The sequence below is a fragment of the Oreochromis aureus genome, linkage group 15, assembly GCF_013358895.1.
Source record: "Oreochromis aureus strain Israel breed Guangdong linkage group 15, ZZ_aureus, whole genome shotgun sequence".
NCBI lineage: Eukaryota > Metazoa > Chordata > Actinopteri > Cichliformes > Cichlidae > Oreochromis > Oreochromis aureus.
In genome coordinates this window covers 9,091,762-9,116,426 of record NC_052956.1, presented here as the reverse complement: position 1 = coordinate 9,116,426, position 24,665 = coordinate 9,091,762, and the positions used below count along the sequence as shown (strand labels likewise).

Genomic DNA, 24,665 nt, shown 5'->3' with positions numbered 1-24,665 from the left:
TGTCAAAATGGGGGGCGGGGGGGAGGAAAAACAAAGAAAAGAAGAAGAAGAAGTCCTGCGTGTAGGCTGTTTTGGCTCTATATCTGAAACGTGGGAGAATGGTTATGTTTTTATGGGACTGGGCATTTATGAATCGGAGATCCTGGGATTCTGCGTCATCTCATTGGCTCGCATCTCTGCAGTGTGCCTCCCCTCCAGGCCGCCGCACAGAAAAGCCATCAGGCAGCTGCTGTAAGAGGGAAGCCTCTCCTCACTGCGGATCTCCTTCCCTCTGCTCGCCTCTCAACCGGACCGGTCTCAACTACCATACCCACCCCCTCTCTGCAGCTCCGTCGGGCGGACACGGTTTGTGTGCGGCAGTGAAGAGGAGGCGACCTGGGGTGGGGAGTGGAGGGAGGTGGGTGGGGGGTGCAGATTTCTGTGCTACTGTTTGGTCCTCAAGGGGAGGAGCCAGTTGTCGATTCTACGCTTGCGAGGAGAGAAGGCGCCGTGCAGAGAGGTAAGATACCCTTTACGTAATAGAAATTATTGTGCGTTTTATCCGCTGCCCGGACACACTTTCAGATGTGCATTCAGACCATTTTTTGTTGGTGTTTTTCACTCGTGGCCGTGTGGGGTACGTGGAGGTGGAGGTGAATACGAATACGTAGGCTGACATGCCACTCCCTGCAATAGCATACTGATGCTCCGGACAAATCCTCATTAAACGATTCAAATATTCTGTCAGCATGTCCAAATAACCCCAATAAGAGTGGTATTTGCGCACGGCTGACTTATAATAATCCGCTTTTTTCATTCATATAATTTCCAGATGCACTCCCAAGATGAACCCCGCAGGCCCGTGGTTTATTCTTAAAACGATACTTTATATTATTGAGTAGTTTAAGGTAATTGCGGTGTAACTGCATCATTTTTAACCGCAGTGCTTAAACGTGTGTGTCAGAGAGTTAGCGTGGATTTACAAGACATGGTCTTACAGTGTTGTAAAATTCTACAACAATAATATGATGTCTTATCAAACTAAAACCCTATGCTGCATGCGGTTATTCAATACTGTCGAGCAGACTATAGGCTTTCACAGGTCACTAACACTGTCCGCTACGCGCCGCATGGCACAGAAGCTCAATATTTTGGTCAGGGATGCCGTGGAGCGCTTAAGTGCGCGCGCGCGTGTGTGTCTATGTGTGGGTAGGCTGAGGTCACTCTCATGCCTCTGAAACCCGCATTGCTGATGCGGGCATCTGTCCAGTGGAGGGATATTTAATAGGGTGTATCATCACGCTTCCCTCCACCGAGGCAGAACTCAACATCCGTCTGAAAAATACTATTTATTTCACTCTTGTTTTATTATTATTATTATTTTTTAAAAATAGCAACAGCTTATTAACAGGTGTCACATCGTCGAAAACGCCTCCAAAGCGAGAACATACTGTAATAATGGCTGTGACAGAGAGGTTCACGCAGAGGACAGGATTCTGAAAAAAAGTGCTCTGTTTCTTCCCTGTTTGGCTTTTCAGAGGATGGGAAGCTGCTTTGGGGCAGAATCCTGATTGTGTAATAATCCCATCTGTTAGAGGTGGAGTGGCATAAACAACTATAAACGCTAACTGTAGGTAATTATTCGTGAAGTCAGAGTTAAGAACAGTGAATTCGTTTTTTTTTTTTTGTACCTTTGCTCACTTATAAAAAATAGCATGAGGGCATGATTTAAAAACATTTAACTCATGGTTTCACTGTAATTGTATGATGTATAATTGATGATGACATTCTTTTGACCCACAGCAGCTATCTGAAAAGGTCAAATGTCACAGCAATAGGTCAATACTCCCTTGAAGTGTTTTATAGTTCTCTATATATCTCTGAGGTGACTCCGTTGTAGTCTGTGCATACATTAATGAAGCACATTTGGGATAAACATAAAACATTTTGAGTATATTAAAACCATATCTAGAAATTTTACTCAGGTAATTTCTTATTGTGCTTTAATAAATTTGGGGAACTCATAAGAAAATGGTCAAAAAGAGAAGCAGCAGATATCGATTTTCTTTTTTTCAGAAAGGCTGGATCCCAGATGGCCTGCATCACTACTAACAGTATCAGTTTGTGTGACCTTCCCTGCCAGTTTGCAACACAGACTTGCTGATAAAAAGTCTCAAAGTCAAAAACATCTGACATCATCACAGCTTTTTTTTTTTTTTTTAATCTTTGTAAAGCTCCTCCGAAGCTGCAGAGGACAAATGGGATGACCTTTTATGCATGTATCAGTAAAACAGCCTTGCCAACTTTGCTCGCGTGTGTTTTCTGTGGGAAACTGTGTAAGTGTGTGTCACTCTTTTTGGTCACAGTAAAGGCGGTGTGAATCAGCATGCTGATTCATGTCAGAGGGTAACAATACGAGACTCCTGCACATGCCTTAGTATGTTATGTAATGATGTCCAGTGATACTCTGCCCGAGGGATCCGTTTTCTTTCGCTTGTTTGAAATAAATAAAAAATGAGCGTTTGCTGCTGTGAATTAAGACTAAAACGAGGGTTTTAAGCTTTTGTTTTGCGTTGACAGGACACGAAAGGAGGACAGTTTCACAGTATCACTTCCTTTGGCTTGCTAAAAAAGGAAGTTGTGAGGAGTTTAAACAGGTTACAAGGTGACATCTTGTTTAAATCATCTTAAGATCCTAGCACCTTTTCACCCATTCCTCACAGCTCAAATATACACAGGTGACGGTATGTTTTTATGGATGAAGAAAAAGAAATGGGCTGAAAAGTTTGATTTGTAAGTAATTACTTTCTTAAGAATAAACTTTCATGGATTACAGAGAATTTTTCTTTTAGAACTGAAATTGGTTATTTTTCTTCTGAAAATTTCATATATATAGATTAGCTCCAATAGGAGTCAATTCATTGTGATTTGTTTGTACCCTGAGCTCTGTGAAAATTATAGTGGGTTGTGCCTTGAACTTGTGGCGCCTAAGCTCTCAGTAAACACATAACAGCAGGTTATGGTTCACATTTTCTGGTTTCGCTCATACTTTGTGGTGTGAATATCCTAAATCTTTAATGGTACTGACAGATTGTGAGATTTCAGCATGTTATTTATTTCAAAAAGTCTCATAGTGGATTCCATCTTTTTAATTAGTTACTGGCATTATTCACACAGTCTCTTTGCTGTTTGAACTTTGAATCCCAAATGTGTGATTCACAATTTGGTTGTCATCGTATAAACTCACTGACTAATTCTCGTGACTATATTTATTCTGTTCATTAACTATATTACGTACATTGTAAATACCTAAATTTGAGAATGGTATAAATGAAAGGTGGTTTCTGCTATGAACTTGTTATGAGTTATGAAGTATTAACAAATAATGAATAATATATAATAAATAATAATAATTAATAAAAATGAAAGTCACTTAAGATTAATATTGTCACACTGAAGAGCCTGCTAATGCGATTGACTAACAAATGGTAATCCGCTTACACTGTATGGACAAAATGGCACTTTATACCTAGAGAAAAGCAATGGAAACCCATGCTATGAAGCCCCCAGTGCACAGTTTATGTGCACTGCTCTAATATCCTATTAGAGCAGCATGTGAAAGCTAGATGAGTCGCACCCTGCTGGCCGTTAAAACAGTGCAGGTTATAGATATTTCAACTTCACAAACTTTCTAATGCCGATTCTCTAAAGCTAACCCTAACCTAAAACACACTTAACTGAAAACTAATTGATTCACCACGTATTTGTTCCCATAATACATGTAATAGAGACAACATGTTAATAATACCTGAACCAAAACCAGAGAGTGTATGCTCACTCTTTATGGACAGCATCTCTGTGTTAACTGTTGTCGTCCTGAGTTTTCTGAGAGATGACAGCAGGGCTCTTCTCTCTCTTCTTGTCTCACAATATGTATAGAGATGGATTGTTGCTTCATTTATTAGCAGAGATGCAAAGCTTGGCAAAAAAGTGCTTGAGTTTATTGTCAGTAGCCAGAGATTGCAGCTGCAGTGGTTTTGGAGTTTTGTGAATATCTCACCATGGTAACAGCACTACATCACTCATTTCTGTTATGTAATTATTCCATTTGAAATATTTAAAATGAATAATTTGTTAACTATATCTCTTTAGAGTATATGTAGATATAGAATGTATGTTATAAACTATACGTGGCATGCGTTACATAAGGTCAAAGTTGTGTTTGTGTCACAGTCACATTCATATGCTTGTTCTGATACACTGGAACGATGTGATTCCTAATTTGTAGACGTTCTTGAATGAAATTTCTCCCATTATCTTGTTGTGTATCATGTAATACACATTTCCCTAACATGAACCTCATGAAGTTATTATTATCATGCTTATCTGTCCGATTTTGATGGTATTGTTGACATTGAGCTGATCCAAACAGCAGTTTGTACTAATTCTGACCCTGTTCTCACAGCCACTGATCATGGAAAACAGACAGCATCTTCTTGGCCATTTCATCTGTGTATCCACATAATTAGGTTACGTATATATATGATGATGTGGGTAAATGTAAGTGTGTGCATGTGCATGTCAGTATTTTCAGTTGATGGGAGATCTGTTTCAAAATCATGATGCATTACAGTTGAAGGGATGCTCTGTAGTTCGGAGAGCTGGACTGCAGCAGGAATTTAATTAAAAGAACATAAGCAAGCAAGAGAAACAAGAGAAAAAAAGAACCAAGATACCCAGAAGGATTGCAGCTCAGTGGTGACTTAAGTTTAAGGCACTTAGTTGAGAGACTCATGCAATATTCAAACTGCCTTTCTTGAATGTTCAGCCATAACTAGACTGAAAATCTTCTTGGTAGTTCTGCTAACTTGGGATGACCCTCATCCTAATAACCCGGAGCTCAAAAATCCTTGTCAGGTCTGACAGCAGCATGAATCAGCACTAAGTTACATTTAGTCATTTGGAGCCAAAACCCAGCAAACTTTACAGACACTTAGCAGAGAATTACAATCACTATATATATAATGCAAAAAAGAGTTAAACATATAAGTCGGTAAATTATTCTAGTAAAACATCAGAAATTGTACCTCAATGAATCCATAAAAAATCCCTTCATTTATTTATTTGCGTGTGGTTTTAGGCTGTAATCAAGTGAATTAGATTTTGAGATGTTCTGTTTCTTGTTGCTATAATGTTCTGTACAATCTGATCTCAAATGAGCAGTCTCTACAAAGGCACTGCCTGCTTATCTCTTCATCTTTACTTCATTTCCTCATAGTGACAACTTATCTATGTCGTTAGGCAGCGAATTGTGTTGTCTAATTGCTTGGCAATCTGTCTCATAGTGTAGAGCAACAAACCCACTGAGCTATGCTTTAAAAACACTCAATACTACATGCATCAGTTTGCCGGCGTGCACTTGAGTGTCTGCATTTGCATAATTATATGTACGTGAGCATATATGCGTGCAGCTCTTTTTAGTGTGTCCTGCGTGTGCGCTTTTGATGTTTTCATCTGTGGGAATTATTTCTATAAATAAACAGCAGCTCAGTGGTGTGTTCATCACAGAGGTTGGTGCTTTGGTGAAGGTCAGTCCCCACAGAATACGGATGATGGGGAAATTCAAGTGGATACACAACTGGGATGCTATATTAGGATAGAACTGAGTTACTAGACTCCGGACATAGCTGGATATAGAAATGATGAGCTGGTTTCTGTTTTGTTTTTCACTGGATTGTTTTACTTAAATATTTATTTTAAAGCAAACAAAGGCATCCATGTGAAATCCAAGTCATTTGAGGACCAGTAGTAAAGATTTTTTTTAATACATGTGTTGAAAGTAAAGATTTTATACCTCTGAACTCCAAATTCTTTAAACTGGTGGGTTTTGAAGAAAGGGTAGTTAATTTGAAATACAAAACACCCTGGAGGTTCTTGATCTGAAGCTTTTCCTAATGATTTTGAAAAAGTACCATCACATTTAGTATCTTTTTGGGTTCTTCAAGGGAATTCCCAAGGCAGTAAGCAATCTGGAAGACTTGGATGGACACTAGCTGCAACTGTGTCAAATGTGAGTATGTTTACAGACAACTCTAAACAACATTCATAGTTCTTATTGGAAGATCGGTTCCAACAATTATCACCTACACTGACCAGCCACTTTGTTCTGTAGACCTTGCTAGTACCAAGTTGGATCTCCTTTTGCCTTCAGAACTGCTTTAATGGATTCAACAAGGTCCTGAAAACATTCCTCAGAGATTTTGGTCCATAGCATTATACTGTCTGTGGATTTGTTGGCTTCACATTCAAAATGAATCTTGAGATCTGATGACTGTGGAGGACATTTGAGTGCAGTAAATTCATTGTCATAATTAAGAAACCAGTTTGGAATGATTTGAGCTTTGTGACACGATGCGTTATCCTGTTGGAAGATCAGAAGAGGGGTACACTGTAGTCATAAATATCTACAGTATTAACATGACTCTTCAGTATATGGAGATAACTTTCAAAGGGCGAGAATGTTGGTTCTTTACCCTTAAATTACCATATAAAGTAATGATCTAAAAAGGGTCTGCTGTTCATGTTGATTTAACGCTAATGAAATAAAGGTATAGCCCTAACTCTGCTCTCAGAGAGGGAGAGAGCAGTTTAGGTACTTCAGTGTATCAGAAATGCAGATCCTTTGTATGTCTCTGTTTAAAGAATGATGAAGCTTATAGTATCTGCAGAATTACCTCAACTCCTGTAGTCATTGCATTTGATTTAATAATAATAACAATAAGACAAGCAAACAGATAGATAGATTTCAAACATTTTACCGTTTTCCACAACTAAAGAATTACTAAAAGCAACACTGGGGAGCTTGAAATAGATGATCTATAATCATATCACATTTCAGTCCATATCCCTTGGTCTGATTTGACGTAGTTGCATGGAGACAGCTATTTTAATTGGTCTGGGGTTTCATGAATCACCTCATGCTCCCTTTGCTCTCTGGGGCTGATTATGAAAGCTTGCTGCTGCCTAATGGATGCAGAATGAGTTGTCTGTGGTGTCTGTCACCGCCTCTCTACTGCTTCACCCTCTTGTCTCCCCCAGTCCTTTTTGTCTGATCACTCACAACTTTCACATCTTTCTGCTCTTTGTGTCTCATAGCCGTGGCCTCAGTGCTTGTCTGGGCTATATGACGAATGGACCATGGTGCAGACAACACCCTTCCATGTGTTTGCATTTTCAAATTTATCTCAGATAGAGATTCAAGAGTAAAAATGACACACCTTATGTTTGAAAAAGCTGTTTGTCCAATACTATCGATGATCAGTTTTTTGAATCAGATCTCTGTTATGCGTTTGATTTGGTTTAATGTAAATTACATTCAGTCTCATACCTGCTTAGCACTCCACAATTTATAATACTGGTGTTATGTTATTATTAATATTTTAAACAGGATGTCTCATTGACTCAAGATCGCTTTTTCAAGAGAGACCTGTGTACAAAAGACATCTACAGATTAAGAGTACACAGACTAGTAGACGGGCAGAAAATTCAAGGACACATTATAGGCGTTCGGAAATTAAGAAAAGCATGTGCAAGGACAGTTGCATACAGTTTCCCATATTTTACGTTGTAATGAAATCACAGAATGTAGCTTTGCAGTCTTTTGTAGTCTTTCCATTTGTTTTTGTTTTTTTTTCAAGTTTAATGTCAGTAAGAGGCACAGCTAATGATAAAATGTCCAATGACCTGTCATTGTACCCATATAAACTATCAGCATAAAAAATAATCAAGCTCAGACAAAATGACAGATAATACAATAGTTAATGAGAACCAAGATTTGTTTTTTTTATTTGTATTTTATTTATATTTTATATGACAATGGAGGGTTTTAATATGGACTGTATGGTGGATACTGACCTTGGTGACCTTGTGAATAGTTTTCAGTTGGTTTTATCGGAATGAAAAACAAGCTTATGTTTCATAAGATAATTTTGAAATGCCAGCTTTGGATTTTTCAATAGCCAGATCAAGAAGGACCCAGTGGCATATACGATAGTGTCATCTGCATAAAAATAGGTTTCAAGGTTTAGGAGGTGTAGATTATACTGTAGAAGGTGAACAAAAGACATCTAGCAATGAAATCCTGTGGAATGCCTGTAGTAATGACAGGGAGACTTGACCTGAAATCTTTGGAGACTGCTGATAGAAAGATAGTCATAAAACCATTTAATAGACTGTCATCTAAACTAATTGTAACCGATTGTATCAAAGGGGGAAATTAACCATAGAAACTAAAACCATTTTTCTGTTCCAGGCCAGAAACATGCTGGCCTCTGCTATAAAGTTGGGATTTTAATATTGAAGTTTATGAGGATTGACTTTAGGAGACAGACTCTTAGCTACAGGTTTTGGTACTTCATCTAAGCTATGAGGTTGGAAAAATCTTTATTTACATAAATAATATAATTAAATCGATATAGAGTCTAGTTATTCTATTGTAATATTTTACCTTGGACAAACTCTTTCATTGTGTAAAACAAATTTTCAGAAGCTATGACTAGATATTCTTAATTTATTTCTTATTGTAATGTTATTTTTAGAAAATTGATTTCCAGTGAACCAAAATGCACATCCAAAGGTCTGTAGTTCTTGCTGTGTAATATAGTCATTACATACTTGTGTTTCCAGGTTGAAGGACTGCTAACAGTGGAGAAAAGCCTAAAATGATGAACAACAGTCGACCAGTTCAGGACTAATTCAGACTTCTGTGTGGGTGGAGGAGGAAGACTGAAGAGAGACAAAGTAAACCACATGATCAGGCCTCGGAAAGGCTCCAAATCGGTGATGTTCCCCTCAGGCAGGGATTACCTCCTCCCCGTCGTCTCTCTCTCCATCTCACCCACTCACCCTCCCTCATACAACAGAGCAGCCGTCCAGCTCCAAGACTCTGAGCCGTGAGAGCGCACTGTGCTCGCCCACCCGCACACAAACACACACGTACTCTAACATCGCTTTTGCATCCTGCTCATGGTCGTTGGCCTGCTCTCCTCAGCTGCTGCTCCTGCTCTAGTTCTAGACCATGAAGAGGCCCAAGCAGCAGACTGGGCCCTTGAGCTTCCTAAATTTCTTCAGCCGAAAGCCCAAATCAGAGCCAAGGGCGGAGAGGCCTGTGGAAGCCTGTCCCAAAGAGGAGGTGGCCATTACCCTGACCCCAAGCGAGCATCCAGAACAGGTAAGATTGATGCTTTGTCTGCTTGGAGTGAGCATAAGCAATGAAGGTGTTCTTTATTTGGGTTTATACAAGTTTTGGTAGAGTATGGTAGAGTATTTTGGCATATATGTATACCATTTTGAAATCTGCATTTATTTTTGAAATTTGTAGCTCATACATGATCATCATCCTTCTGTCAGTCAGAAGATGAAAATGTCTCACAGATAATGTCGAAAGAAAAACGACAAGGCTATTGATCATTAACTTTAGAGCCATGCCCGTTTGCTTGCTTTGTTCTGCGCTGCTACTGAACAAATCCATTAGCGTGTTTGTACAATTAATTGGTCATTTGTACAAATGACGTTGCCAAGAAACCAAATGAATTACAGCATTCCAGCTATGTACACACTTACCAATACCCCCTTCATTTCTAAGAGCTCTTCATTCTCACAAGCGTGCTGTGTTTGGATTTGGTAAATCACCATATCCTGTAACTGTTCTTAGGACCTCACAGCAGAAGAGGCTGGAGAATCAAGAGTTTCTGGAGCAGAAAAAGGAGAAGGAGGAGGTCCGCCAGCATCACTGGCTGAGGTGGGCGAGAACAGCGCTGCCACAGTCGAATGCGTGGGTGGGGTCAGCCGGGTGTCCACCGATGTCCTGTCCCTCTCCTCCTCCAGCCAGGACCAGCTATTGGACGAACACCTAGAAGAATGCCCACTGTGCCTGCTCAGTCAACCGCGCTGCCACTTCCCACGACTCACCTCCTGTTCTCACAGGGCATGCTCTGACTGCCTACGCCAGTACCTGCGTATTGAGATATCGGAGAGTCGGGTGGGCATCGCGTGCCCGCAGTGCCCGGAAACACTGGCACCTCTGGATGTTCGTGCCATTCTGGATGACCGGGCATTGCTGGAAAGGTTTGAGGAGTACCAGTTGAGGCGTTTTCTGGCTTCTGATCCAGATACACGCTGGTGCCCTGCGCCTGACTGCAGGTGAGACGTGAACTGATACCATCTACCAACAGGCTGTTTTAGGCATCAAGAACAGTTTCAAGCGTACTGTAATAAAACTAGAACATCTTTTTTTTCAGCCTATATCTAGTAAAGAGAACCTGTTAATTAGAAGGGAGAATAATAATTTGGAAATTAACAATAATGACTTTGTTTTGTGAAAAAATAGGTCTTTTATTGACATGATTGACACAGCAACAATCCACTACAATTTAATTACTTATTAAAAAATACGTTAGAGCTAATCCAGCACTACAATGTGGCAGCCCTTGTCAAATTCTTGTCATCCCACCGCCGGCTTTATTTTGTAAAACACAAGACTGACGCATTTGTCACTGTCAGAATAATTGACTTAGATTTAAAAGGATAATTGGCAGAATTTTTAAAGCATTTTCCATGGTTCACCAAGTTTGCTGCAGTTTATATATTTTGCAGATCCTGGAAGAGAATGGACTGTGAAAAAAAAAGGAACCAGTCCTCTACATATTGGTAACAGTTACTCTTTGAGGCATCCTAATAGGCCTCAAACAGAAATACCTAAAAGATTTCCCTTAGTGAGATGTAAGAAACATTCACATTTAATCGGTTTAAAATATTATTAGTGACGTGCTTAGCATTTATGGCGCTATTGTACTGTTACTCTTTTTCCCTCAGAGTAACTGCCTGAAATATATCTTGCATTGAGTTGCAAAGCTCAGCTGCAATATGATTGCATTACAAAATCGATCCTTGATGTCGTCGTAAATCTTACGAGGGAAAGATGTTTTTTTTTTCTTTCCGCTGACATTGGCGTCAATCAGCTCTCTTTTTTTTTTCTGTTGTTCAGAACTGGCGCTGACACTGATCCCTTGCTATATCAGCTTAATGTTCATGCATGGGTAACTGGATAAGGGGGGCTGATGGGAAGTCACGACGTGCGTCCATTTTTTTGTGTGCAACGTGTTAAGTTGATATTTTGTGGTCAAAAGCACGTACGCACCAGGGCTCAGGACCCCGTTCAGTGAAAGTCTGTCAGTGCTTGCTGCTCAGTGATGATGAATGAGAGGAGCAAAAGTCAATACACAGTGGTGAATTAAATATAACGCAGAGAAACAGGAGATCCTGTTTTTAAAATATCTACAACAAATTCAGTGTGTTTTGCGTTTGATTTATTAGAACGCTGTACAAGTGTGGTTAAAGGCATTTTGAATAACAGTCAATAACACCTCTCACATAAAAGAGACTTTGAAGCTGTGATTCATTATGTAAACTGGTCTTTAACAGTTATGATTGGTGCATTCCTGTGTTCCCAACATGCAGAGATTCCCCGAGGTCTTAGTGACAGAAGCTTAGCTGAAGATAATGTCGGGAGAAAGACTCTTAGAGAGAGGGTGTGAAAACTGTGTGTTTTTGCCCTAGGTGTGACTGTCTAACACACACTTGGGTCTATGAGTGCACCTGATCATATTTTATCTACATGTGTAATGCAAGTAGGAATTATTTAGATATCTCAGTAAAAAAACAAAACAAAAAACCTCTTCCAGATTAAAAGTACCCTCTTGGCTTCAAGTTATTTTATAACCATAATCCAACATGTTACAGAAACATGCCCCACACATTTATGATGTCAGAGTAGGGGGTCTATACGTTTCTGAAATTCACAGGATTGTATTTAAGTGTGGCCACAGTGAACAGCAATTAATACTTGCTGATTTTCAGCACTCCTTTGTTCTAAGAGGATTTTCTTGGGGCTAACACAAACAAACAGGTTAAATGAGCTGACTTACCCATATCAGACACAAATTATTCATCAAAGCAGACTATTTTTAGATGTGTTAGGCTTTGTCAACACACACAAAATCATTAATTACAGTTATGTACTTGCATTCCTAAACATACACATTTGTTTTAGTGGCTGAATTTATATATATATATATACATATATATGTGTGTGTGTGTGTGTGTGTGTGTGTAGTACATATATAAATATATAAAGTAAAATTAGAATCACTTCAAGTGGTCATTGGCTTTGCAACTGTTTCTTTCTAATTTCTTTGTATGACAAAGCGTAGAAGTTTGTACACGATATAAATAATCCAATTATTGCTTGTTTCATGGGTACAGGATACTCACTGGTATCTAGAAATATTTTATGGATGAACAGCAGCTTTGTTCTTCAGCCAGACATGTTGGACTAGAGAATCAAAGTCACTTCAAATCTGGTCTGACACCGTAGTGGAATCAAGGTAACGCTGTAATTATCTTCTAGTCTGTGTCGCCTTCAGCCTGTTTGATTCATTCGCCTGTCTGACAAACAGAAAACCACACAGAGCTGGAAATGCCAGCCTGTCAGAGCCTTAGTTTTTCACAGCAGAGTTTGATTCCCAGAGGCCTTCAGATTATTTAAGATTGCTTTTACTTTTTTTATTTTTTTGGTTGTAGCTAAATCACATAATCTTGTGAACATGCTTGTATCAGAAAATGGGGATGCTACTGTCTCTGTTCCTCATAAAATTTATCTGATTTTATTTAACAAATGTGAAAAAAAAAAAATGTAAAAAAAAAATCAACAGCCCGTAACTTTAGCATAATCTGCAGTTTCCTAGCAACAAGGGAGGTGTAGGTTTTGCCCCAATCCTAACCCAACAAAGAAGAAAAAACACCACAACTTTAAAGTCAACACTGCACTAAATGAATGTTTGTTAAAAAAAAAGCACAACAAGCACCCACACATGACCAGACTGCCTCATTTTTTTATTTAGTTATTGATACAAAGTTTTAAAAGTCATATTTGGGTATGGAGCCAGTAAGATTTTTGTTATTATCATGTATCTATTTATTATCAGATGATAGGTTTTCAATTCTGGAAAGCAGTCCCCCAGAATCCCCATCAGCCAACCGAACGTCTGATATTTTTCTGTCATTTTCTCTTTCCTCAGCTATGCTGTGATAGCTTACGGCTGTGCAGAGTGTCCCAAGCTGAGCTGTGGCCGTGAGGGATGCGACACAGAGTTCTGCTACCACTGTCGGCAGCTGTGGCACCCCAACCAGACGTGTGACCAGGCCCGGCGTCAGCGAGCCCGCCACACCTCAGGCGGCAACGATGCCTCTACATTGTACGTCTTCAATGAAGAACCTGGAGGAGGTGAGACAGGAGCCATGTGATTAAGTGAAGCTACAAGTCGTTTGTGGGCCTCTTTGCTCTAAACAACCACTTGAAAAAGTCTACCTGGTTTTGCCACGAGTACTTCCAGGCCTTTGTGGTTTTCAGGTTTGTTAGACAGATAGATAAACCAAACAGACTGAAGTCCTGTTATGGTTGTACTGTAATTTCTTTCATAATTTCCATTCAATTTGGCAGAGCCAGTAACTTACGGTAACATTGCAACATTTCATTTTGGGAAAAGTTACCTCACTTTTGTTTCACATCCTGGTATATTATAGAAACAAGTGTTTTTTGGAGGGTGGTAATGTGCAGGCTTTTTTTCATGGCTTCTAAGGCAACTAGCAAAGATTTCTGGAAATTAGTCTTGTAAAAAAATAAAGTTTGCAGTCAGGTGAAAAAATAAGTACATACCATGATGTAGCTTGTAGAAATAACTTTAGCTAACTTGAAAACTAAACCGTTTTCCATTTAGTTTTATGATCCCTTTAGAAGTTGTGGAGTAATTTTGACCCACTTTTCTTTACAATGTTGCTTCAGTTCATTGAGCATTTTTTATGCACAACTCTCTTAAAGTCCTGCCACAGTCACTCAGGTTGAGGTCTAGACTTTTACTGGGCCATTGTAACACCTTGATTCTTTTCTTTTTCAGCCATCCTGTTGTAGATTTGCTGCCGTGCTTGGGATCATTGTTCAGTTGCATGATCCAATTTTAGCCAAGCTTTAACTGTCAGACGGAGGGGCTCACATTTGATTCTGTTAGATTTTAGTATACAGAGGAGTTTATAATTGACTCAATAACTGCTGCCAAGGTCCTTTGGCTATAAAACAAGCCCAAATCATCACGCCTCCACCACCGTGCTTTTGGACTGTGCATTATTAGTAAACATCTCCACTTTAGTCTCATCTTTCCAACTATATTTTTCTGAACAAAATAGAGCATGTCTACAAAAATTAAACTGGTTCTTTAAGATGACATATAGATATTGCTTGTCAAGTTTGTAGTAGCTGAAGTATTTCCTCCGTTGCAGATGCAGAGGAAATCAAAGCATGCCCTCGCTGTGGTGCCTACATCATGAAGACCAATGATGGCAGCTGTAACCGTATGAACTGCACTGTGTGTGCCTGTCAGTTCTGCTGGCTCTGTATGCAGGAGATTACTGACGTGCACTACCTCAGGTATGCTGTTCATGCTAAACTCACAAGAACAAGAAAACTAACAGCCGGAAGTCCTATTAAATACTTACTCTAATGTCAAGGTTGGCTGTGTAGCAGGCAGGAGTAGGACCCAAACTCAGGACTCGGAAACATGACGGGTAAACCAAAAGCAGTTTTGTTCAACTTAAACTTAGTGCAAAAGTAATGCAAGTCAGAAAACAAGGAAAACTACATTTATGAATGCTCAGGGAACTCACTGCAAGAGACAACACAACCATGAAAGAGGACACAACAAAAGGCAAAGGGAAAACTGAGACAATATGGGAACAGGTGAGAGGTGGGAGGACTGCTGAAACCACTCAGATAACTAGACAGGGGAAGTAGAATTGAATACAAAGCACAAGAGACAAGATGTCATCAGAATAAAACAAGAAATGACTAACACGGACCTGGACTAAGACATGTGAACTTGACACAGACAGAAGGCAAAGCAGGGAGACAAGTTAGACTAAACACAGGGGATGCCCAGGACAAAACACAAAGATGAGGCTCGGAAGTAACATAATGAAGCAAGAAACCAACAACTAGAAACTGTAGAAAGCAAAACTCAGGAGCAAAAGGACATACTGAACTCAGAACAAAATAATCCAGAGCATGAACTTAAACCAAAGACAGAAACATGAAAAACAAACTCAAAACGCTGGGTTGAAAAACTAGGACTCTAAAGCTATAAGCCTGCTGAACATTGCCTGGTTTGAATTTCTTAGGCTTAGTTATAAGCAGCTGGTCAGACAAAAGCAACCGTCATTGGTTTTGGTAGCTGTAAAATGTTTGAGGGGGATGTTCAATGGCAAAAGTTCATCCTAAAAACAGTCAACTTCAGTGCATCACAACTGCTAATGCATCAACAATGCAGTACCTAAGCAGAGATAAAAACCGCGCCAGTCAGGGAAGCATGCCCGTATTTCATAATTTAGAAGCTGCACTAGTTTAAATGGTTCATCTCAGCTTTCATTTGTTTTCGATTCTTGGAAGGGAGTCACTGCTGACTTGACATCAGTTATTCACCTCCAATGTTTCTCCTTCCATACTCCTAATCAGCACAATGTGTAAGTCGAGCAAAGACTGTGTTTCTCAAGCTCTTATTTGATTGTGTTTCTATATAAATAATCTTCATTAATCTTAATTTCAATGCATATTTTAACCCCTGCTGGTTCATGCTCATCCTGCAGTAGCAGCTACAAGTTGAACAATGTTACTGGGAATACATGAATATTACCTGTGTCTTATTCATACTTTAACACAGTAAAAACCACAAAAGCGTGGTAATCAGGTTGTCAGGCATACGATTAAAAACTAACCTCAAATATATAAAAATATATTATTATAGACTCTGTCTTAATATAGCCCTATACAGGATAACCAGCTATTTTCTACAGGAAGACAAAGTGCTGCATTTAAACTTTGATTAAACTAAAAAAAATTAATACACTGTAGTTGGATACGTAATATGCACTGTATCAAATTTTAATCAAAGTTGTTGTTTTTTTGTCATCTGAAACCGACTATTTCTGATGACCTTTTTTATTTAATTTTGTCCTCCTTTCCCCGCTTCCTTTGTTCTCTCCTCTCCCTTCAGTTTTTTCTGGCTTTCATATAACAAATTACAGTGGATGTCGTACAGAATGGCAAAGCTTTTAACGTCAGCCAGTTCAGAATAACGCAGCCATAATCTCTTACCATAATTTCCCCCACTCATGCTTTTAAAATCCCCAAAGTGGCCTAAATGCATACTTCGAGAAAAACATAGCCCTCGGGTGCTATTTGTGTTCTTTATAAAAGTTATTTTTCCGCTTGATTAAAAATCAGACAGCACTCGTCACATTGTATTACTCTTCTAGACAGTTAAAATTACACCACAGCACCAAAGGCTGGTAGCAGATTAAGGTAACACTGAAGGCAAAATAGACTTTTTTATCCAGTCATATTTTAAGTAAGAGACTAGCTATTGCTGATAAACCAATCCAGGCAGCTTGGTTTTACCAATTTCTCTATCGGAAATGGTTAAATATGATAAATGAGTATTTGAATAAATGATAAGTAGTAAATGATTGCACTTCAGGAAATGAAAGCAGGACTATAATAAGGAATCCATATCAAAAATGGTTTATTTGACATCAGACCTACATGATGATGCTTTGTTGATTATAGCAAATGATTATGAGGGCATTTATTTGAAGTCTTAAAATAAAGTACCGCTCATTTTTACAGGAATTTAATGTGTTTTTGCACATCAAAAGGGAGTTACTGTAAGGGATCACCAAGTCTGCAGGGAATGTCTGTACCAAATCTTTTGTTGTTTTACAGTAACTGATCTCTCCTGATGTGTCTGCTTTGTCTCTCAGTCCCTCAGGATGTACATTCTGGGGGAAGAAGCCATGGTCTCAAACCCGCAAGGTACTGTGGCAGGTGGGGATGTTGCTCGGAGCACCTGTGGTCATCTCCCTTATAGCAGGCATCGCCATCCCAGTCATCATTGTTGGGATACCAATCTACATGGGCCGCAAGGTCAGTAAAGCCCATGTCACACTGTGTAACTTGTTAACTTTGTGCTGTATATTAATGTATTGTTTTATGCTGTTTATAGCAATAACATGTCTGCTTACCTTGCACTTCACATGTGACTAGTAGATCAAAGCTCCCCTTACCTTAGAAACTAAAAACATATCCTAGGGAAATTAAGCTGCAAATGAAATCCCCTTAGATATGATTAGTTTTCTTTTTGTCAGAGCCATGGTGTGTCTTATAATGTCTTCACAGGCATGCTGCAGTGTGTGTGTGTGTGTGTGTGTGTGTGTTATTGGGCATGAGTAAGTGGCTGCAGAGATAGAAAATGAAAACTCTGAGCACTTTGAATTTCAGTAATGTGATTTGTGCTCTGTTTATTACCTTCCAGGTCCATGGTCGTTGTAAGAAAAACAATATCTCAGGAAGTAAGCACTACTTGACTGTGGCAAGTGGGGTGATGATGTCAGTGTTTGTGTCACCGGTCATAGCAGCTGTCACTGTGGGTAAGGAACATAAAATAGTAATGTTACATTTTTTTATCCTGCAAACCAGAGAGAACATTCAAAGGGCAAAATGTTGTTGTTGTTGATCTTGTGTTATAAAGAATTAATTTCAGTAAAAAAATGGATAAAACTGCAGAAAATGTATCAACTCAATTTAAAACTTAAAGTGAAAGGAATAAATAAACCTTTTGTAAAAAACATTCAGTCCATTCGAAAACTGAGCGTGCCATATGATTTAGTAACATGTGGAAACATCTTTGCCAGTCGCAAATTCAAGTAAACGCTTTCTGTATGACTGTATCAGTCTTTCACATCATTGTGGAGGAATTTTGGCCCACTCGTCTTTACAGTGTTGCTTCAGTTCATTGAAGCAAACTGCCAAAACTTCTGCTTTTACAGAGGTGGTAAGTGTGCTACGTTCCCTGTTAATTTGTATAAAAAGCATCAAGGATGTACTTGATGAGAGTTAGAGCATAGAGTGCTGTGAAAACTTTCTTTTTTACATGACTGTATTTTTGCTTTCACCCTGAAAGTTTGATGATGAACTGATCCCACTCTGCCTTCTGTGTTAGTTCACACTAACATGTCTGACCTAACAGCAGCTCTAAAACATGCTGCTAAACAAAAAAATATCACCCAAAATCATAAATCTATTTGTTTTCTAAACTCATCCTTGACTTTTAATTAATAAGTCTGCATGTGTTACCTCTATGCAGTACTGCACAGTTTATTTTCCTATATAACTCAGCAAGACAGTGAAGAATTTTTCCTAAACTGCTGTATTTCTTCCATAAATACTACAGATATGAATTTGCAGCCAAGCAATCTGCATAGGGTTTAGTGCCAGCCATACAAATATCCACAAGCCAGGCTACTGTATACAAACATACCACGTTATTTCATTGCTCCACACACACACAGTGCAAAGTAGCATTTCAATGACTCATGCTACTTTAGATAACAGTCCCAGCCGTGACAGAAATTCTTAAGACTTCAGTAGAGTCTTATCTTTCCCCTGCAGTGTCACAGCCATAACTGTACCCCACTCTGACTGGTCCTCGCTTGCCGCACAGAAACTCAAAGACACATTTAGCCGCATTGTACTCGTCACCTTACCTCTCACCCCTGCATGTACAACTATGCTTGCATACTGTGCAGTTTCTTTAGCCATTTTTACTTCATTTTCTCGCCGCCATATGTTTTGTCGAACATCTTCTATTTTGTGCTCTCACTGCCCGCCAACTGTTGTTTTGTTTCTCATATTTGAGTCAAAGCACTCTGTTTTTTTTGTGTGTGTGTGTCTCTCTTGGACACAGACGCACACTGTCTTTCGCTTTCACTCCTCTCCCTGTGTGATCTGTTTGGCCGGCAGGTTCATCCTCTTGCCCTGGTTTCACCCTCTTGCTGAGTCAATAGCGCCCCAGTGTTCCCGCTGTGTTAATGATGTCCCTTTGTTTGGCTGGCACTCTTCTTTGTGTTCTCAAACTCCTGTCTCAATCACAGGTTGCATAATTGCACAGCGTAGGGAGGCTGCTGGTCATCAGGCTTGGGCTTTATTCAAAGCACTTTTGTGAAGGTTACGAAGGACAATCAAAAGAAGTACAGCTCGTTAAATAAAATTTGACTTTCCCAGCGTAGCTGTGCCCTGCAACATTCTAATTTTCCTCTGCTATTATGATGAGTCGATCCATAAGAGTGACTGATGATTTATTTTTGTGAAAACTGTCTTATTGTATCCTGACAGGGTATGGACTGCACATTTTTAGAGCTTCTAAGGAAACATCTGTGTTCATCTCTACATTCACAAATGTAACAAAGAAGACACTTTTTGTTTAGGTGTCTACTGCGCAATTGTCCGCACCATAATCAGTTCATATAAATAACAGTAATTAACCAGGAAACACATTTCGCTTCTCTTTCTAATTATTTTCCTCCTATAATAAATACTATATACAGCATAAAATCCTGTATATAAATGATGATCATGATCAAAAGGATGAAATAGGAAAGTTAAAAAAAAGTTTGTTGTTGCTAAAATAGAATAAAACACAGCTTCTTACAAACAGCACATAAAATAGATGACTAAATGAAGATCCGGTTGCCTCGTCTGCAACTAAAATTATTTTTAGAAAAGCTTGGAAGGAAACCAATGTTACTCACTTAAAGAACATAATGATTATGAGGATATAATTTCAGGGAAAATGAGTATTTCTTCCTTTTTTATGTCCACTCTATATGCCTAATTTTTTCCAGTTATTTATGGCTAAAACGCCTCTAAAAAAAAGCCTGTGTCTATAAGTGCCTGGCAGCTTGAATGTGTCCAGTCCAGGGTAAAGCAGGAAAGGCTCCCCCTTGTGTTTGTTTTGTGTTGTTGTTGTGATAATAATAATAATAATAATAATAATTATGATGATATTGATAAAAAGACAATAACTGAAGTCCTTAAAGGGGCACTTTGTGTAAAAATAGAATATAATGCAATACTTTTGACCTCTTCAATTAAGGCCAAAAGTCTGAAAATCGATCATATCATGTCTTGATGCATTCTCAATCATCCAGGTAAGTAAATCTCCAAAGGCTGATTCTGTTCATCTGGACGTAGCGTTTTCAGTGGGAGAAACGTTTCGTCACTCATCCAAGTGACTTCTTCAGTCTCAGCTGACTGCAGGTTTCCCCAAACTTATAAACAGTACATTTGCATAATGACTGAAACCAGCCCAATGAAGGAACAATGGGCTGGGAGGTCTGGGAGGTCAAATGTACTGTTTATAGGATTGGGGAAACCTGCAGTCAGCTGAGACTGAAGAAGTCACTTGGATGAGTGACGAAATGTTTCTCCCACTCAAAACGCTACGTCCAGATGAACAGAATCAATCTTTGGAGATCGATCATATCATCATATTTTGATTTCAAATGCACTACCGTAGCACACAGAGGCAAGACAATGATCAAAAACCCTTACGGGCCTATCTGTAATCCAGTGCTTCACTATTGCAAAGACATTTCGGTTATATGGTTATTAACATTAAGCACAAAGTCCAGAAAAGTCATTATGAAAAATATGTTAAGAACGAGGTCTTTACTCTTTGCTGTTTTCTTTCAGGTGTGGGTGTACCGCTAATGCTGACTTATGTCTATGGGGTCGTTCCCATGTCACTCTGTAGGAACGGTTGGTGTCGACCGCAGAGTGAGCCCCCTGAAACACACAAAATCCAGCTGGAAGACTTAGCCAACTGTGAGTATCAATAATTTAATCAGTCTATAGTTCAGGTTAGGGATATTGTCTGACCGTATGAAGGCATACATGAGTAGTCGGTTATGATTTGTGCCCCGAATTTCGACCCGATCTGATGAAGTTTCAACTTCTCTTATAGATCTTCTATTCTCTCATGTAGTCAGTGATCACTGGACGGGTCAGAACAACCCAGCACTCAACAACACCAGCGTCCAAGAAGTTCGAGTCAGTGTACAGGAAGTTGGCGACCTCCCAAGTACGAGCACCACACCGCCAGAGCCAGATAGATATGCGGGATTGGATGAAGCCACAAAACGCCATGGATACACCCAGCAGGACAGCCAGTCTGACTGCAAGGTGGTTATTGTGCCTGATAACAAGACTGATGAGATGCAAATGATTCCTTTAAGGTAAATATTGCCTTTACAATTTCCTCAGGTGTTTACATGTTTTTACAAAGGACTTTAATATCTGAAAGCAACCATTTATAGTTTCTCCTGCTTTAATGCCTATACTTAAGGTCAATAACATGTTTGTCCAATGACTGATGCATTAACGTTTAATATAAAATAACTTGCCACTTGCACAATAATGTGTGTAATGGTTTTAGGTATGCTCTCGCAATTAAATTAAATATATCCTGTGGAAATTTTCTTATAAGCAAACAAAAGTTATTCAGAGTTAATCGAGAAAATGTTTGGCTTGAAGTCACTCCCATCTGAGATGCGAGTGGAACATATCAAGAAAGCAGAGTCCTCCTCGCTACGGAGCTGTCATTTTAAAGTAATGTCACTGTGCAGCTGCGTCATCTGTTTTGTTACAGCAGCCGGCCGCTGCATTTTATTATCTCTGTTAGATGAGCATAAAAGTTTTCATGGCATCCTTGATTTAAACTTGAAAAATGATGGAGTGCTAGCCTTTATTTACACTGACAGATGGGAGACACGGCGGGAACAAATCAGAGATGACGAGATGCGGGAAGTTGAGCTCGACACAAGACACAGAGAACAAAACAGGAATTAAACAGGAAGAGAGACAGAACAGGACCGGATAATGAGATTAACTTGCAGACAGACAAGGCTAACACAAAGATGAGACAGAGGGAACAGGACAGGAATGCTAAAGGGAACTAATAAACCTAAAATCATCGATACTAAGAAGTAGAGGCAAAAATAACAAAACAATAGGGAACCAAAACCAGGGATGAAAATAACTTATAAGACCAAGGAAATACAAAAACACTATTAACATAAACCACTTTAAAAATCCAAAAAGAACAAAGAACTGACAAAACTCTAAACTCTGGGTCAACACTCCATAGATCTTGACACCAGAATAGCTGTGTATATACATTTTTTTGTTAGTCTTACAAACATATATTTGCTAAGTCTGACTTTCTCCGTGGTCCATATAGTCTGACTTCCATAGAGGATACACCCTGTCACCTCACCCCTCCCTCTTTGAGAGACCTTTTTAGGTATTCAGACTTCCTTTAACATGCTTAGAATCATTTTCAAGTCAGCAGCAGGTGGATGGAGTAGAGAGGAGGTGAGGAGGCACAAAACAGAAACACGAAAAGCACCCATCTCTGTTTATTTGCAAGCAGTCCTCTTCTGCAGCGGAGGCTGGGCCATTGCTGCATTTGTTGGTGCATTACCACCACTTGTTGGTCAGTGGGATAAAGCAGCTGTTACATATTGCTATTAGAGTTCAGGAGATACACCTTAAAGTTAATGGCGCATACAGTAACCAAATAGACAAATGCACACACAACTGAAGCAAACCATCACAGTATTCTGTATATCAGTCTTTGCTTTTAAAACAGTACTTGTGCAAGTACTTGCTTGTATTTCTTGTAAATGCATTTCTAGACTGATTCGATAATGTTTCGTCAAGGCTCTGTAGTGTGCCACTATGTCTCATCACCAATGACAGCTCTTTATGACTCTCTCTGTGAGCTTGATGTCTTCTGCTAAATAATGATTTTTGGACCGACTGCAGTGCACTATGAAATGGCAATATTTTTGGACGGTACTGTATAATGACTCCAATGTGTTTCTTCATTGTGACCGCAGGGAAAGAACGAATATTGAGGTTCGCGTTGAAATTGAGACCCACCCCAGGGGCGCCCGCCAGTCCAGCCTAAGTAGCATCCTGTCTAGCCGCAGCTTGTCAGCGGAGTCACTGGGACAGCCGCAGCCCCAGTCCCAAGACTACCTGTGTGCCTCAGAACGAGAAGAGAGACGACAGGGGGGAGAAGGAAGAGGAGGAGGAGGAGAGGAGCAGGAGGGACGAGAGAAACCAGGAGGGGAAACAGGAGAAGACGAAGGGACGGTTTTCCCAGTCTTCGAAACGGACGGTGTATGAGGTTCTTCAATGCAGGTGTTGTGCTTGGTTGAAGATTTCGTCAGGTTTTATGGATGTACACTAATCCATCACCTGACATTGGATTGACCTGAGAATAGTTGGCAAAGGTCACCTTCTGCTTCCAAGATGGGCCCTCCAACCAGATGCCTTGTAGCTGCACCCTCTGAGGAAGATGCGGGTTTAGAAATAAAGATGAGAGTGTGTGTTTGAGTGTGTGTGTATGAGACAAAAAGCATGAGGCTATGATATTTTAAAAAACCCAGGAGGGCTATATACTGTAAAGCAGACAGGAGAGCATGTTAGCCGACTAGTCCAGTCTGTTTTTTTTTCTATGTTGTCCTTTCTAAAGAAACTACCTTTCTCTCCCTCTTGTTTAAGTCTATTTCATGAAGTCCTCCCCTTCATCTGGCTCTGCTCTTTAAGTGATCTTGCCTTCCTCACCCTTTACAAATTCAGAGACCACCAGAAGCATGAATTGTTTTATGGGGGACTAAGACTCAAATATCCTGTCAGTGACTTGATGTAAACATCTTCCCAAAACATGCTGCAAAACAGGATGATTTTTTTCTTTTGTTTCAATCTAAATGGGTATTTCAAGCATTTTATGATGCAGTGTTCACACATGAATTGGGCAACCTTAAACAGATGATGCATGCTGCACTGTTCAATTACGCTTCTGTCAAAGAAGTCTAGTGGAAGATTAAATTTGAAACTAAAGCCTCTAACTGCTATTTTTTATTGGATTCAGGGGTGCTCTGTGACAGTGTGCCAGTGACTAGAGGGCTTCTAAATACCAAGAATTACGATTTATCACAGATCCAGTCTTCCATGAAAACAGGTGGAGGCGGGGTCGGAGGGTTTTTTTGCATTGTTTCAGTGCAGCTTTCAGCTTTCAAGAAGCTGTTTCTTTTTTTAAACTGAAGAGGGAGATGATTCTTTAGTTTGTAAAAATGCTCACTCTGATGCAGGACGACACGGGAGCAACACAACCTTCTTGAATTTTAAAAAGCTGCATGGTTCTCCAACTTGCTATATCCAGAATAACAACACATTAACACGTGCAGATTGGCACATACTCACATGATCACATGCAAAGCAGTCAGTGTAGTTGCAGTAGTGTGTGCTGCTCAGAGCATTAAATATAAACTAAAGACTCTCTCAAATGACCACAGAGCACCAGAAATTACTACAACAGCAAGCATGCCACCGCAGGCTAAACCGTAATAACCCGTTCTAGATGATTTGTGAGAAATCCCTGACTATACAGTACACGCACTGCTTAGCTTCCTGAGTGTGAAATACTTGTGAGATGAGCTTAGACTTAAAATGAGAAGTCATAATCTGTGCTGGGTTGTGGAGAGAATTTAAATAAATATTTCACCATGAAGGAAAAAAACAAACTTCACGTTCTCTATGTCTCAGAAATTATTTTTCTTTGGTACAGGTGCTTGCGGTTGTGGTCAGAAGATTACATTAACTCATCCATGGGCATGGA

The 24,665-nt window shown here is 39.5% G+C and overlaps 1 protein-coding gene across 6 annotated transcripts in view; it reads left to right on the top strand.

Moving 5' to 3' along the window:
* Nucleotides 1-24,665, top strand: part of si:ch211-278j3.3 (E3 ubiquitin-protein ligase RNF19B) — a 27,804-nt gene extending 3,139 nt beyond the window's left edge. Inside the window, exons 1-13 of one of the 6 annotated variants that reach the window (XM_039599165.1) lie at nt 429-499; nt 2,056-2,315; nt 2,703-2,772; nt 5,985-6,049; nt 8,665-9,208; nt 9,692-10,179; nt 13,116-13,321; nt 14,371-14,518; nt 16,903-17,065; nt 17,454-17,568; nt 20,672-20,803; nt 20,943-21,213; nt 22,879-24,663. In XM_039599165.1, the coding sequence (XP_039455099.1) occupies nt 9,056-9,208; nt 9,692-10,179; nt 13,116-13,321; nt 14,371-14,518; nt 16,903-17,065; nt 17,454-17,568; nt 20,672-20,803; nt 20,943-21,213; nt 22,879-23,170 (1,968 nt within the window). In that variant the 5' untranslated portion in view covers nt 429-499; nt 2,056-2,315; nt 2,703-2,772; nt 5,985-6,049; nt 8,665-9,055 and the 3' untranslated portion in view covers nt 23,171-24,663. Of the gene's footprint in view, nt 1-428; nt 500-2,055; nt 2,316-2,702; nt 2,773-5,984; nt 6,050-8,664; nt 9,209-9,691; nt 10,180-13,115; nt 13,322-14,370; nt 14,519-16,902; nt 17,066-17,453; nt 17,569-20,671; nt 20,804-20,942; nt 21,214-22,878 lie in introns of those variants that run through there. The other 5 variants (XM_039599168.1, XM_039599167.1, XM_031731966.2 and 2 more) reach the window with 5 other exon arrangements.